The sequence below is a fragment of the Microcebus murinus genome, chromosome 6 (genome assembly GCF_040939455.1).
Source record: "Microcebus murinus isolate Inina chromosome 6, M.murinus_Inina_mat1.0, whole genome shotgun sequence".
Classification (NCBI taxonomy): Eukaryota; Metazoa; Chordata; class Mammalia; order Primates; family Cheirogaleidae; genus Microcebus; species Microcebus murinus.
The window spans coordinates 39,417,451-39,433,017 of NC_134109.1; the positions used below are offsets into that span (position 1 = coordinate 39,417,451).

General features: G+C 42.9%; 1 protein-coding gene across 4 annotated transcripts in view; it reads right to left on the reverse strand.

Annotated features, from left to right (window-relative positions):
- PPM1A (protein phosphatase, Mg2+/Mn2+ dependent 1A) overlaps positions 1–9,398 on the reverse strand; it is a 44,522-nt gene extending 35,124 nt beyond the window's left edge. The window contains exon 1 of one of the 4 annotated variants that reach the window (XM_012777630.3): positions 9,070–9,398. In XM_012777630.3, the coding sequence (XP_012633084.1) occupies positions 9,070–9,268 (199 nt within the window). In that variant the 5' untranslated portion in view covers positions 9,269–9,398. Of the gene's footprint in view, positions 1–4,754; positions 4,992–5,326; positions 5,782–9,069 lie in introns of those variants that run through there. The other 3 variants (XM_012777634.3, XM_012777633.2, XM_076003994.1) reach the window with 3 other exon arrangements.
- Between the last annotated feature and the right edge of the window lie 6,169 nt (positions 9,399–15,567).

Consider the following 15,567-nt stretch of genomic DNA (forward strand, 5'->3'; position numbering starts at 1 on the left):
CCATTCACCTTTGCTATATTACTGTCACTCTTTATCTGCAATTTAACTATCTACTCCTACCTAATCATTAACTCCAAACCCATGACTTCTTTTAAGCTTCATGCAGCCAAATAAATCTACTCATACTCAACTTTCTCTTTCTTCCATTACCTCTTAACTTTTAGTCTATTCATATGCAAGTTCTATATACCTGCAGCTTTTATAACCTCTTATAAATTCTTTACTCAATCTCTTCTAGTTTGGCATTTAGACTCACTGCAAAAGCTATACTCGAAGACAACCCTTTCATACCCAGCAAGTCTCTATTTCTCTAAGTATCTTAAGATTTCATATACTCAGTAATAACAGCTACCATTTATTTGGCACTGTCTTCATGGCAGAAAATATGTCAAGTGCTTCACATAGCTCTTTTATTGAATCTTCATGACAACCTTAAGAGAAAGGTATTTCCATTTGACAGAGAGAGAAAAATGAGGTTTAGAGAAATCAAGTAGCTTACTGAGTAACACTCCACTAGGAAGTAGGAGAGTAGAGACTCAAACCCAGACCCTTCTGACTTTCAAGGCCTAGTTATATCACCTTCTCCCCTCTGGGTCCTTCAGTGAGACTCTATTGATTATATCTACTAAGAAACATTTCCCTAGGTCCTTCATTAAGGATATCAGCCCTTTGAGAATTAACATAGATTCCATTCCTCAGTCTAAGCAATGGTAATTGAAGACATAAAATGTTTAACTCTGTTAACTTCTGAAACCTTGGAAATGAGAAAATTAATCTAATTTCTTAAATCTTTTCTCAATATTTTAGAAGGGATTCTTTTTTTTTTTTTTTTTTTTTTTTGAGACAGAGTCTCGCTTTGTTGCCCAAGCTAGTGTGAGTGCCGTGGCGTCAGCCTCGCTCACAGCAACCTCAAACTCCTGGGCTCAAGGGATCCTCCTGCCTCAGCCTCCCAAGTAGCTGGGACTACAGGACTACAGGCATGCGCCACCATGCCCAGCTAGTTTTTTTTTTCTATATATATTAGTTGGCCAATTAAGTTCTTTCTATTTATAGTAGAGACGGGGTCTCGCTCTTGCTCAGGCTGGTCTCGAACTCCTGACCTCGAGCAATCCGCCCGCCTCAGCCTCCCAGAGAGCTAGGATTACAGGCGTGAGCCACCGCGCCCGGCTAGAAGGGATTCTTACATTGGAAGACTTAACTACATAAACCTATAAGAACTCTTTTTAACTTCAGGAATCCATGAATTAGAAGTGTTAACATTCAGAATTTTTAAATTTTGGTTCCTAGAAACAAGAAAGTTCATCTAACTGGGCAAAATTCACTAGGGAATATTTTGAAAATACTTTTATACCTACAGACCTGATCCTGGCATGTTACTTAGGTTCTCTGAGCTCATATTTCGTTATTTGTAAAATAGAGACAATGCAATATATTTTAGAGCAGGGGTCCTCAAACTTTTTAAACAGGGGGGGGCAGTTCACTGTCCCTCAGACTGTTGGAGAGTGCACACTGTGGGCCTGGGACGAGTCGCCTGCTAAGCAGGACAGGCAGCAGCGGCAAAAATATCTGGCCGGCCGGATAAATGTCCTAGGCCGGCGGCATGTGGCCCACGGTAGTTTGAGGATGCCTATTTTAGAGGATTGTGGGCAAAAATTAAAGCCTGATACAAATAAATGCCCAATGAAATATGGCTTTCATTATTTACTTTCTTCTGTATCTAGGAGTAGTTGTCTCATAGGATTTTAATTCAAATCATATCAGTCACAAAAACTAATGACTTTCAATCCAGATTTTAATATGAATAAATAAAATTGGTCCATAGATTCCAAATAAACATATTAAGAATTATAAAAATTTAAGCCCTCTTCTTTATCACACATTTACTCAAAGAACACTTAAAACAACTTTAATATTACTAACAAAGTATCAACAGAGTATAATTTATTACTAAACAATATCCAGTACCTTTCCTACAGTTTCTTAAAAAATTCTAAAGCGTATTACATTTTAGATAAAGGTACAAAGAAACTCGCCTCTTCTGCTAGTTCCTCCTACCTGCCTCAACAGAAAAGCTAGGTAAAGAGATTATCTAGGACTGTACTAAATAGATCACAAGGACAAAGGTCAAAATCATTAAGAAATATATTCTAGAGAGTCATAATGAAGTATAAAATTGTTACTTGTATAATATGGAGCACATTAGACATTAGAAAGAGTGAAGGAAGAAAGAACAGAGAAAATCAACCTTTTGATTTCGATATAGGTTAACCAAAGCTTCTTTTATATACGAATGGCTAATAATCCCAGATCAGAGAATTTCCATGTGCTGGCTAACAGCAAAATAATAAACGAAGCAATCAAATTTTTTTTAATCTGAGATAGAAGACAGGACATATTGTGACGTAAAATTACCACCCATGAAATAAGACACAACTTTTACCTAGTTGCCTCACACCTTTTCCCCTACTCCAAGGTCCATATATTTCACAGGATCATGCATTTTTTATCATCTTAACTGTTATAAAACTCTGCCCGGGACAATTTTATTACATAGCTGTCTCCTTCTGATTTGATCAAAGATGGAAAGTATTCCAGAGTATACTAACTCAGAATCAGGTGCCCAGGCAAAAGTTAATCATTTGAGGGGATCATCAAAATATTACCTTACAATTAGTTATTTCTACATAAGCAGACTTATACCCAGCTCATGAGTGAGCACTTCAGAGGTAACAAGCTCCCTGTAGACATGTCAGTCTTTGGTTTAAAATTATACAATAAATTAGCATACATAGTTAAACCAGAATCAGCTATACACACTATTAACCATTATATTAAACAGTCTAGGTGTAATCTGAACAAATTCAAAGACTGAGGTATTTAGTAACTACTCAGCAATATTTACCATGTGACAAGTGATGTTGCCATAGATTGCTTTCAAAAACAAATGAGGTATTAGGGAACAAAGTTTCAAACAAAGGTTCAACAAGATAATTAAGGCCCAGCTTGAAGTGACAGAAAAATCTTTATGTGTTCTTATAATGCTCTTCACACCCAACTACCAAGAGTCCTGTGTCTGTTCAAACTATAGTCTCAACTACCCTTTGTCTCCCATGAAATCTCCCTCCTCCTCACTCCCAAGAGTTTCTATAGACTTTCCAATCCCAACAGAAAAATCAATAAAAGCAGCCTACAAGAATAGATCCTAAAGAATCATCAACTTAAAATTCTTTTAAATAAAACAGAACCCAGACAGAAAAATTAGCTTTAGAAGGCTGAAACACCTAATGCCTCACACAAATCAGGTATTTATAATAAAAAAATCAGGTATTTGTAATAAAAAAAGAACTGGACAGTACATATGATAATATAACCTATCTATTTGGCTTTACTGATTTGGAAACTGAAACTCAGAAGGTTAAAGGACTTATCCACCGACCCAGATATTTTGGAGCACAGCCATGACTAAACAATTCTTGTCTCCTACTGCAGTGTTCCCTTCAACAGGTTATACTTCAGCTCTTTATCTTAAAATATAAAAAGATACAATCTATGTAAAAAATATACAAAAAGATATAAGCCATGTAAAAAAGCAATCTGATGACTGTTCTCAGATATATATTAAGGTAGTTAACTTCACATGTTATCAGTCTTAATACACTGAATTCCCATATTATACTTCATTGATATAAAAATGTTTAATGACATCAAATAAAAATGTCTTAAGCAACATCCACGTGCACTTCACTATAGTTTCAATAATGTGGTATTGTGTAAACCTCCATGTTAAAAGTAATGATCCCTACATAATCGAATGTTAAATCAGATACATGTAAGTTACACATAAGCACAGTACTATAACATAGGCAAGAAATGTTACTTTGTGCTTTGAATTATTTACTGACAAAAAAAATATTAAGTCAATAAAGGTAACATCTAAGATTAGAAAATTGGAGGGGTGTCACTATCTCCATAGTCTCAGTTTTTCTTATTTGTAAAATAAGCAGTAACAGAAAAATAATCTTTGAAAAGGCCCAATATGTAAAAACATAAAAGTATAAAAGTGAAGTGTTTCAGTTAAAGGGAGTTGGGGACCAAGAACTGATGGATTCCTTAGGGCTCTGGAACCCCTATGGCTCAGCAGAACACTGGTTAAATAAATCCTTTGACTCTTCAGAGTGCTCTACATCTAAAAGGTGGTTGTGTTTAAAATCTCAATGTGTAAGTTTGAAAAGATTATGCCTTTTTCTTTAAAACAATTTTCTAAAGTTCATATTTCTCTCAATAATGTCGATATAACTTATTCCACAAAAATAATACCCTATCTTCCACATTCTTCCAAGTACTTCCTAAAACCCATTTGGCTCACTATTTCAATTAGCAAGAAACTTGGGGTGAGGTGGGGGTGGCACATAGGTTCCTTGGCTTGGACAACTGAAGCCATGACCTTTGTGGATCTGAAGGTATCATCTGCTGCTTGAGAATAGAGAAGAAAAATACCTCAGGTGATGAAATTCTCAAAACGTATCTAAAACTGCAGTTGGTAGAAGGGGCTCTCCACGGCCAGCTGTCTTTCTAGAAAAGGTTCCAAGTTTGTTTAAAATCTACAAGCAGAACAGAACCATACCTCAACCAGACTCTAACATCAAGAACTTTTACCCAATTTACACGGTTAAAAGGATGAGAAATCAGTGGAATTTACTTCAATGGATTTGTTCGACGCCTTAATAATGAATGAATGTAGAGGCATCACTCACTGACTTGAGTTCTGAAGGAGCCTCACTCTCAGCCCTGCCCCCTGTAAAACCTGAAGCAAATTCCCTAGAATTTGGTTTTTCGAGGTTAAGTCCGGTTCGAAGGAAGCCGCCTCCCCCGTTCTTTATGCCGGCCTCCCTCCCAGGGGTTGGAGTCCAGGACAGCCGGGGCGGCGCGCCCGGGCGGGTGGGGGCGCTGGGCGCCGCGACGCCCCCTCCTCGCTCGGGAAAAGTTCCGCCTGCCCCTCTCGGGCCAGGCCACCCCGCGGCCTCGCTCACGTCGCCGCCACAAACACCCCGCCCGGCCACGGACCGCGGACGGCCGGAGGGTCGCGCCCCCTCCCCGCGTAGCCGCCACAAACACCCCGCCCCCGCCGCCCCGCCACCGCCCTCGCCGAGCGTTAACCCCTCGCAGCCCAGCTCAGGGGAGGAGGCCGGCCAGGGGGTGGAGTTGTCGCGTCTCCTCCCGGGAGCGCCCGGGCAAACGCCCGGCTTGTTTACAGGCCCCAGGCCTGCCCGCCGCCGCCCCCGCGCAGGCCCGCGCCGCCCGCCCTCGGCCCGAGCGCCGCGCTTACCCGGAGCAGCCGCGGGAGGACAGGTCCCTGGTCGGCCGAGGCGGCGGTGGCGGTGGCGGCGACCGGGGAGGGGGCGGGGAGGGGGTCACCGCGGCGGCGGCGGGCCAGGTCAGGCCCGGGACGGGGCGGAGGAGGGGAGGAGCCGGGCTGCGTCCGGGCCCCCGGCTCTCGGCGCCCTCGCGGCTCAGATCATCCGGGCGTTGGAGCGGCCGGCAGAGAGCGGGTCCCAGAGGAGGAGGAGGAAGAGCCGAGGATTCATCGCTTTCGCGTCCCACCTGCCTGGCGTCCCCCCACCCCCCCTCCCCAACCACCCGTTCCGGTGCTGCAGCCGCCGAAGGACCCAAAGCTGCGGGCCGGGCCGGCGCGTAGATCACTGCTCTCTAGCTCCTGAGCGCGTTCCCGTCCCTAGCGCCGCCGCCGCCGCCTCTAGCGCGGCCCCGCGCAGGCGCGCTCACGACGGCGCCGCCCCTCCCCCACTCCTCCGCTCGCCCCGCCCCGCCGGCTCGGCCGCTGCTACAGCTGCGGCGGGGCCGAGCAGCTGGAAAGACCCGGATGTCGTTGGGCAGAAACTGCGGCGAGAGCCGGCGGGCGGGGGAGGGGCGGCCGCATATGACGTCACTGCCCTACCCAGCGCCTCCAGCCGCCACCGCCTTGCAGCCTGGGCCCCAGGCTGAGGCTGAAGGGCTAAGGGAGCGTACGGATCGCTGATTGGCGCCAGGACCTGGGCTTTCACGCCCGGGTGCCGAGGGCTGGACGGAGTGTGCGACTGTTCGGAGCCCAGTGGATCGAGAGCCTCTCCACGCCCGGCCGTTGGCCACCCTGGGACCTCGAAAGCTTCCCCCTAGGGCGTCCGCGCCTCGGGTCCTGGCTCCTCGGTCTGCCAGCAAATAAACACACACCCCACTCCCTGCAAAGAGGGTGTTCTCGCAGCCCGGAGGACTGACCCGGAGCTTTCGTCCTCTCCCGGGTGCAGTCACTGTCTGGCCACTGTCCTTCAAACACGCGCTCAGTCCCCCGGCGGCCGCCAGACTCCCTCCCCCAGGGCCCCACGCCTCCGAGGCTTGCCTCCCCCAGTGACCCCAGGAGGCCCACGCAGGTGCCAGGGCCACACACCTCGGGTCAGAAATGCACGCATCTTAGCCACCACCCACCCACACTCGAGTGCAACTGATTCACACGCGGGGCACATGCTCTGAGTTTCTGGCAGGTTTTCCCCCTGCAGCTCAGGGGATTCCACATTGTATTTATTTGCACATGTTAGACAGTCACGTGATTCTGTCACAGGGGACCTCGAACGACCTCCGATGAAGTTAAAGGAACCGAGGATTTTTCAAAATCTGGAGGAGAATCAGAAACGTAACAGCTGCTTCTGTTAAGAGCTAGAGATGAGCTAAAGTTAATGGAAACTGCACGTGCAGGCAGCCAAAATCCAGTTTAGCTAGCTAGACTACCGAAAACCCGACCCACGCTGCTTGCAGACGCCAGGGATAGAATGACAGACCTTAGGCAGCCAATGAATCAGAACTGGGGAGCAGTACATCACCAGCACGGGTTCCCATTGGCTGGAGTGCCTTTCCCTCTCCCGTCAGAGGCTTAACCTGTTCACCGATTTGACCTACACCACGTTCTCAAGAACAGAAGTTAAAAGAAAAATCTGTACTTTAAAAAGATGTTCTGGTATATACAAAGACAGACCAAGTACTTCATTGTGGAAGGCGGGTTCTACTGGCCAAATTGAGTTCTGGCCAGCAAAAAGGTAAATTTTTGACGAGGCCTCTCCATTTTATCTCAGGAGCTTCCTGTAGCAATTTGCACCCTGCTACTTTGTATCTCTTAAACCACTTTATTGCCCCAACTCTTAGATCAAAAGCAACCTATTCCCTCTTTCTGACATTCAGCAAACATTATTCAGCTGCTTTTAAAATTGTGAAAGCCATCTCCAATTTTTTCAACATGACTTCTTTGGGATGATTCTGTTTCCTTCACTTTTAGACCTGGAACCTAACAACAGGATCAAATATAATCACCAGTCACTGGTAGACCAAACCCTCAAGTCACCCCAAAATCCCTCTACTTGGTATCTTTGAGGTTAGAATTTCTTACAGTAAGATGAAGACAGATTATTTCCAGGTATACAAAGTAAAGATAAAATTCACTATGCATTTGGTCCCAGTATAATCTGAAGATACATTTCCTAATTCTCCACACACCTGCCAAAAAAGGAAAATTAGATCAAAGATCTTTGAAACGCTGCCTTATTGGAATCCTTAATACCTCAGACAAGTAACAGCATGATTAACATGCTGGTGGACTCACTAACATTCTGTAATATTGGAGTGCTCTTAAAAAGTTTCTTATTCATAAGGCAGAAGCTGGGTCACTGATGGCTTTAGTGGACCATAGAAAACTTGAGAGTCTTGCCTATCTTTCTGCTTCTTTCCTTTAGGTGTCCACACCTTTCTTCTTTCTGTTCTACACTTATAGCAGAATCTGGGTTAACTGTAGCAGAAAAGGTAATAAAATAGAAAATATGAACATGAAAAGATTTTTAAGAAGTCTGCACCATGTACCACAGACTGCCAATAAAGCTGCACCGTCCTACTATTTGTTATTTCTGGATACAGCTTTGGGTGTAAACTAGGAAACTCATGGGTTATAAGGTTGACATTTAAAAATTTAGAACGAAGATATCTTAATGTTGTCTGATTTAATATGCTTGATATTATATTAAGAATATCCTCTTCTGTATTATTAAACCTTATACTGAGGAAGAGAACTAAATATTTATAAGGTGGGAAAGAACATTAAAAAAAGAGAGTTAAGGCCAGACACAGTGGCTCGCGCCTGTAATCCTAGCACTCTTAGAGGCCGAGGCGGGTGGATTGCTCGAGGTCAGGAGTTCGAAACCAGCCTGAGCAAGAGTGAGACCCCCGCTCTACTATAAATAGAAAGAAATTAATTGGACAACTAACATATATAGAAAAAATTAGCCGGGCATGGTGGCTCATGCCTGTAGTCCCAGCTACTCAGGAGGCTTAAGCAGAAGGATTGCTTGAGCCCAGGAGTTTGAGGTTGCTGTGAGCTAGGCTGATGCCACGGCACTCACTCTAGCCTGGGCAACAAACCGATACTCTGTCTCAAAAAAAGAGAGAGTTGAAAGTTTTCTTTTCTATTGAACTACAGGGCTTTGCTTGGGCCTCCTACATATATTTGGGATGTTCATAGTAAGTTTGTGAAACAGCAGGAATATATTGCCATGACTGGATTTTAGTGATTTTTACAGATATATTATAAAACCATCTGACTCTGCTTTGGAAATCTGTTTGTATTTCAATTAACAAAGAGAAAGAAGATTGTCTGAAAGATTGGCTTTAAAGTCCTGAACTTCCTGTGTGCTAATAGCCTAGTAATTGAGAGGCGTGGGGTAAAGAAGGGCAGTAGTGGCCAATCTAAAGCTTTAGTATAGTCATCAATACCCCCGCCCATTTGTACCACAATCATGACTTAAAGAAAAGGTTTACATTTCCTATTCCCAAATTACTGTGGCGAATGCATCCGGGGGAGTCACCCTTGAGACAGCCTTGCTTGGGCCTCTCAAAATATATCTCAGCAATTTAAGTGACTCCTCAGGGGGATAGGGTGAAAATCCCTCCCACTCAAGCCTGAAGCCAGTCACTACCCAAGAGTTACAAAACCAAGAACACAGGTTCAACTCTTCCTTCTTCCTCCTCCTCCTTCACTACCTGTTTCATGGTTTTTTCTCAAACTTGTCCTCTTCCTTTGGCTTTCTCTTCTTGTACTTCTCCTTGTCTCTCTTTTCCTTTTCTCCTCTTCTCTTTTTGCCTTCTTTGCCTTTCCTTTCCCCATTCTTCTCTTTTCTCTTTTTATCAGCTTAGTCCAAATTGTAAATTCTTCTACCCATATTCTCTCGCAGCAGAACATGTGAGCAAATAGTGCCCCTGAACTAATTTCACTCAGGGAGGGGGTGTACCCCCTACCCGAGTCGTCCTTCCTCTCTCTCCCATCATCAGATCATGTTATGAAAAACTGTGCTGTGTGGAGCACAGTTACGGAATGAAAAGGATTAGAGAATTCTGTCCTGTGTGACATCACTGGGGCAGCTCCACTAGGGTGGGGCAGAGGGGAGCCAGCAGTCTTGTGCTACCACCGTGGCTCTTCCTGGGGCCCGAGAGAAACCTGTGCATCCACAAGCACCACAGGCCAAGTCCTGGATAGTCTTTAGGGCAGACTCTCACTTCAAGAAAACTGTATATGGCCACAGCCTTACAACACTAGTGTAGATCTTGTCAGATAAATTCATCTGTTCAACAGATAGCTATTGTGTGCCAGGCACTGTACTGGATGCTCTGGGGTAGATGATGGCATCAATGGGCAAGGTCCCCTGCCCTCAAGGAGCTGACATTATATATTAGTAGTAGTAGTAATAAGGGACATAGACAAAGTAAACAAATGAAAAGGAAATTGCTTATAGTGATCAGTGCTGTGAAAGAAATAAATGAGGAAACAGATTGGGGAGATGACTTGAAACAGGTGCTCAGGGAAGACCTGTCTAACAAGATAGCATATGAGCTAAAGGATGAAAAGGAGTCAGCTTTGCAAAGAATCAGGGGAACACACTCCAGGCAGAGGGATCAGCATGGGCAAAGGGCTCGACGTGGAAAAGAGCTTGGCAGAAAGAGTTGTGTACAGCCCAAAGAGAAGTTTAGCAAACTCAAATCATTCAAATTTAAATAGTGTTTCAACTTGGATATTTGGGATATTTACTCAAATTTATGTATAGAAAACTGCCTTAGCAGAGGTGTATATTCCATAAAAAATAATAATATTTGGATCTGGCCCAAATATCAAAGTAGCTTTAAAAAATCAAAATTAAAAATAAAAGGATATTTATTCAACTATTGAAATTGAGAAGCATTCCACAACCCCAGGGAGAGGCCCCATCAGACAATCCAACAGCAGCTAGAAAAGAGTAAACTATAAGCTTTGAAAAAATAATTTTTCTCCCAATATATATAGCTATTTGTATTAAGTAAAGACTAGCAAAAACTTGAGTGGACTTCTTGAGAACAATTCTCCTGAGTGTTTACTATCCGTTCTGGCATTATAGAAGATCTCAAACTAACCAGTACCTTTGAAAGCAGCAACACACTTTGCATCCTTAACAATGGTGGCCTGGTTGAAAACCAGTGATGAAATGGTCATCATAATCAGGCCTTTGATCTGCACCTGGCTCTGCAGTTTACAAAGCACTGTCACATAGGCTAACTAGTCTCAGTGGTTGGTCTTAGTCCTTTCTGGTAGATAGGGCAAGGACCATTATTGTTATCCTTTACAGAAGAGAAAACTGAGTATCAGAGAGGTAGTAACTACCCAAGGTCACAGAAAGCAATGGCAGGTACCCAGGTTTTTCCCTGGGTACTGAACATCACTAGTTTTCACATGCCAGTAATAAAGGCAGTAGGCAAGTCAAGAGTGGAAAGAGGATTGGACTTAGTTTCAGACAGTTATGTGTAGAGCTGGCTTGTACTAATTTATGAGAACAAATTGTTAAATGTTCAGGAATTTTGCCAGCTGTTCATTAAATACAACCATCATTAAAAATTAAACTACATAAATTTCCAATTAAATATATATATATATTTTTTTGAGACAGAGTCTCACTTTGTTGCCCAGGCTAGAGTGAGTGCCGTGGCGTCAGCCTGGCTCACAGCAACCTCAATCTCCTGGGCTCAGCGATCCTTCTGCCTCAGCCTCCCGAGTAGCTGGGACTACAGGCATGTGCCACCATGCCCGGCTAATTTTTTGTATATATATTTTTAGTTGGTCAATTAATTTCTTTCTATTTTTGGTAGAGACAGGGTCTCGCTCAGGCTGGTTTCGAACTCCTGACCTCGAGCAATCCGCCCGCCTCAGCCTCCCAAAGTGCTAGGATTACAAGCGTGAGCCACCTCGCCTGGCCTAATTAAATAAATTTTAAACAAAGATAATCTTTGATAAAAACTTATCAGTTCCAAATTATTTTAATACTTTTTATTATTATCTATGATCTTTAGATAATTCACACATATCTTGCCTGCGTGGTGGAAATTCTCTATAATGTGTTATTGTACGTCTTCCCAACACCACATTGAGTGACTTCACTTTGATAGCTTGATCAGAAAACACCATGGATTACGGCTTGACTTATTGCTTTGTTGATTGTCTGGATTTAAGTGACAGAGAAAATGTTTTATGCAGATTAAACTTAAAAAGGCATGTAGTGTCTATAACTGTTACATGGTGAATAGCACAAAAACATCCAATTCAGCAACGAAGTCACATCATTGACAAATAAGTTGACAAACAACATATTTGTTGTTTTATTTTTACCTTAAGTGAAAATATTAACCAACAGCCATGTCAAAATTACATTTGGAGCGGTGGTTATTAAACATTTATCAGCACAACACTGGATCTACATCTGCTGTGCCAACTGAGCCACTTACTGCTTCTGTGACCTCAAGCAAGTCACTGAAATTATTAGCCTCAGGCCAGGTGTGGTTGCTCATGCCTATAATCCAGCATTTTGGGATGCTGAGGCAGGAAGATTGCTTGAGGCTAGGAGTTTGAGACCAGCCTGGGCAACATAGTAAGACCCCTGCTCTACAAAAAAAATTTAAAAGTTAGCTGGGCTTAGTGATGTGTACCTGTAGTCCTAGCTAGAGGAGGCTGAGGCAGGAGGATCACTTGAGTCAGGAGTTCGAGGTTTCAGTGAGCTATGTTTGGGCTATGCAATCTAGCCTGGGTGACAATGAGACCCTGTCTCTAAGAAAAAGAAAAAAATATATATATATATACATATATATATATATTAGCCTCAGTTTTATTCTCCACAAAATACCTTCTCCTAGGACATAATTGTGAGAATTAGAATAGAAAGGCACCCTTGAACATATGACTGACATATGACTGGTTGCCCCCACCACTGCCTGCTTCTTCCTCCTCATTAGCAGATCCTTCTCTCACTAGCATTTGCATATGGACACATGCTCTCTCACTCCCTTATAGCTTAGAGCAGAGTATACCACTCTACATGCCAACACTTTTTGGCATATCTCAAATGGGTCATAGATGTGGCAAGGTATTGATCCCTTATGCCCTTGGGACATTCCAGTGAGGCTGAACTGCTGAAGTCCTGGGGTGGTGCCATCTGGTAACCTGACCTGGGTATTTACTTTTTTCTGTCATAAAAACATTATCTTTCTATTTGTGTCATGATGTGAAAAAATTGTGAAGCACTGACACAGGGCATGGATATGTGACTTAATTCTGGACAATGGGAATTGAGAAGATGTCTTGAGGGTGTGGCTTTGGGAAAGGTTTTCCCACCTAATAAAAAGAATCATGTGAGAAAAAAATGTCTTCTTCAGCCATATGTTGTTATGTCTATTTGGGAGCCTAGAATTTCAGGGCCATCTTGCAAAGAACTAAGGTAATGCAGAGAAGAGAAATGATAGGAAGAGGCTGGATCTCTCACGTTGTTGAGCCATTGAACCATCCCTGCAATTGCCTCCCTTGGGAACTTAATTTTAGGAGACATAATAAATGTTCCCCATTGTTAAAACCACTTTTATTTTTGTGTTTGGTTATTTGCAGTTAAAAGCACCCAAATGCAGAAGAACTGGTCAATCCCTGACACCTAATGAATGCTCAGCATGGTTAGTTAATCACCAAATTAGATCATTTGCCTTTAGAAAAGCTGCCATGGTCAGATATGTACTGATATTATTCTTATTAAATATTTAAGGAATTTATTCAGTAATTAGCTTAACTTTTTAATCTTTATCTTTCTTTTTTTCCTAAGAGTGTTTTTTATTGGATAGAAAAAGCAATAATTGAAAAACAAAATCATTTTAAGCTTAAAAGCAATTAGATACAGAGATGTTAATATGCATTTTCTCTTTTTGAAGGATCTAGACAAACTGGAGCACTATCACATGAAAAATTTTGCAGAATTACTTAATGTTCTGCACAGTAGAACTGGAATCAACTCATGGGAGTTACAGAGAAGATAATTTAGTTCAATATAAAGAGAGGAGGAAGAACTTGGCTGGGAATGTGCCATGCTCCATACAAGACCCCTTCTGAGTGTTATCTTATTTAATTTGCACAATAACTTTGTGAACAAGATACTACTATTTTTCGATTTCACAAACTAAGACTGTGAAAATAGCTCTTTTGCAAACCTGGGACCATCTGATTCCAAAATCCCTACTGTTTCTGTTGCAGAAGTTGGCTGGGCTTTCTTGAGATGACTTGCTCTCTCCTTGAGGCTCTTTTCAGTGCATTGTCCCATCCAAAAAAAAGAAAAAGACATCTTTACTAAAGAAGTCTTGGGGAGATGGGAGAGGAGTTTTAATATATATTACAGCAAAATTTTTCTTAAGCTCCATGTAAACTTGTCGTCTATTTTCCTGCAGTTTTCCTTTCAGCTATCACTTCTTCCATTCTCTGGCTTTGTTCACATAAGGAAGACTTCTGTCCTGCTTACCCCTAATACCTCTCTTTTCTTTTCTGTGGACTCCTCGAAAATTTTATGTGAGACAAAAGCTAATACAACGTCTATTGACACCCCCACCCCCACTCCATGTCCGTATGTCATCCTGCCACAGGCACATACATGGCAGGGGCCTCTTTGTAGAGAAGCAGCAGGTAGTGGGAAGGATTCAGTTAGCATCAGAAACTAAAAACTCAAGCACCTAGTGTGGGTACCAGGCTGGTAATATTAAAGTTAGGTCAGGCTGGGTGCAACACAATAGGGATAGGTGGGAACTGTGGAGAGGTAGAGCATGTTCGTTCCATTTGAAGGCATTCAAAACAATAATAATTATTAAACATTTTGAATGTATTGGAGTCAAAGAGGACACCCCTTGACCACTGCAATGGATCACATGAGTTCAAGTCCCATCTCTGCCCTTCTTAGGCTGTGGACTGGTTATTTAACCTCTCTCAGACTTGGTTTCCCCCTCTGGAACAGGGAATAATCACCTACTTTGTAGACAAAAATGAAATCCCAAAATCCCACACATAATATACCTACCACATTGCCTGACACTACAGTGCATAGATACACAAGAAAATATAACTTACTTTTAAGCACACAGTGTATTTTTAACAACAACACATTGTAAATAATTTTTTTTTTTTTTGAGACAGAGTCTCACTGTGTTGCCTGGGCTAGAGTGCCGTGGCGTCAGGTTACCTCACAGCAACCTCAAACTCCTGGGCTCAAGTGATCCTCCTGCCTCAGCCTCCCGAGTAGCTGGGACTACAGGCACATGCACTATGCCTGGCTAATATTTTCTATTTTTAGTTGTTTGGCTAATTTCTTTCTATTTATAGTAGAGGCGGGGTCTCGCTCTTACTCAGGCTGGTCTCGAACTCCTGAGCTCAAGCAATTCTCCCGCCTCAGCCTCCCAGAGTGCTAGGATTACAGGCGTGAGCCACCGCATTTGACACTATCCATTCAATGGTTTAGATAGTCTTATAGGTTTACACTAGAGTTACCAGTTATGGGGCTAATCATTCTTTTCAAGATTTGTTTTAACTTCTAGTCCTTCATCTTAGTGAGAGCCTGTGGGAATGTACATATGATCTATAAGGAGTCAAGGGAAGACAAGGATCCTTTGTTGGAAAGTTCTGCCTCCCCTACCAGCGCCGAACCCCTCTGTGTGAGTTTTCTCCTTCATGCCATCTGCACCAAAGGTGATCATTTGGTTCTGAATCTAAACTCTAGATTGTTCTTTTTATAGTGCTTCAAAAGAAGGGGTCCATGCCCTATTTCTGTATTTTATATGCTATAGTGTTTATAATTTTATGTTATAGAACTTGGCCTGGCGCGGTGGCTCATGCCTGTAATCCTAGCACTCTGGGAGGTCGAGGCGGGAGGATCGTTTGAGCCCAGGAATTTGAGGTTGCTGTGAGCTAGGCTGACGCCACGGCACTCTAACCCAGGCAACAGAGTGAGACTCTGTCTCAAAAAAAAAAAAATTAGAACTTGATTCACAATATATTTTATTCCGTGTTGAGCCCCTGGAATATGCCGTGCACAGCTCTAGGTGCTGGAGATATTGTGCTGAAGAGGAGAGGCGGTTTTCCTGGAGTTTCCCTGGGGTCAAGAGAAAACAAACAAGGTCAATGCAGAGAGGGTTAAGGACTGTAAATGTAGAGCAAAGTATAAC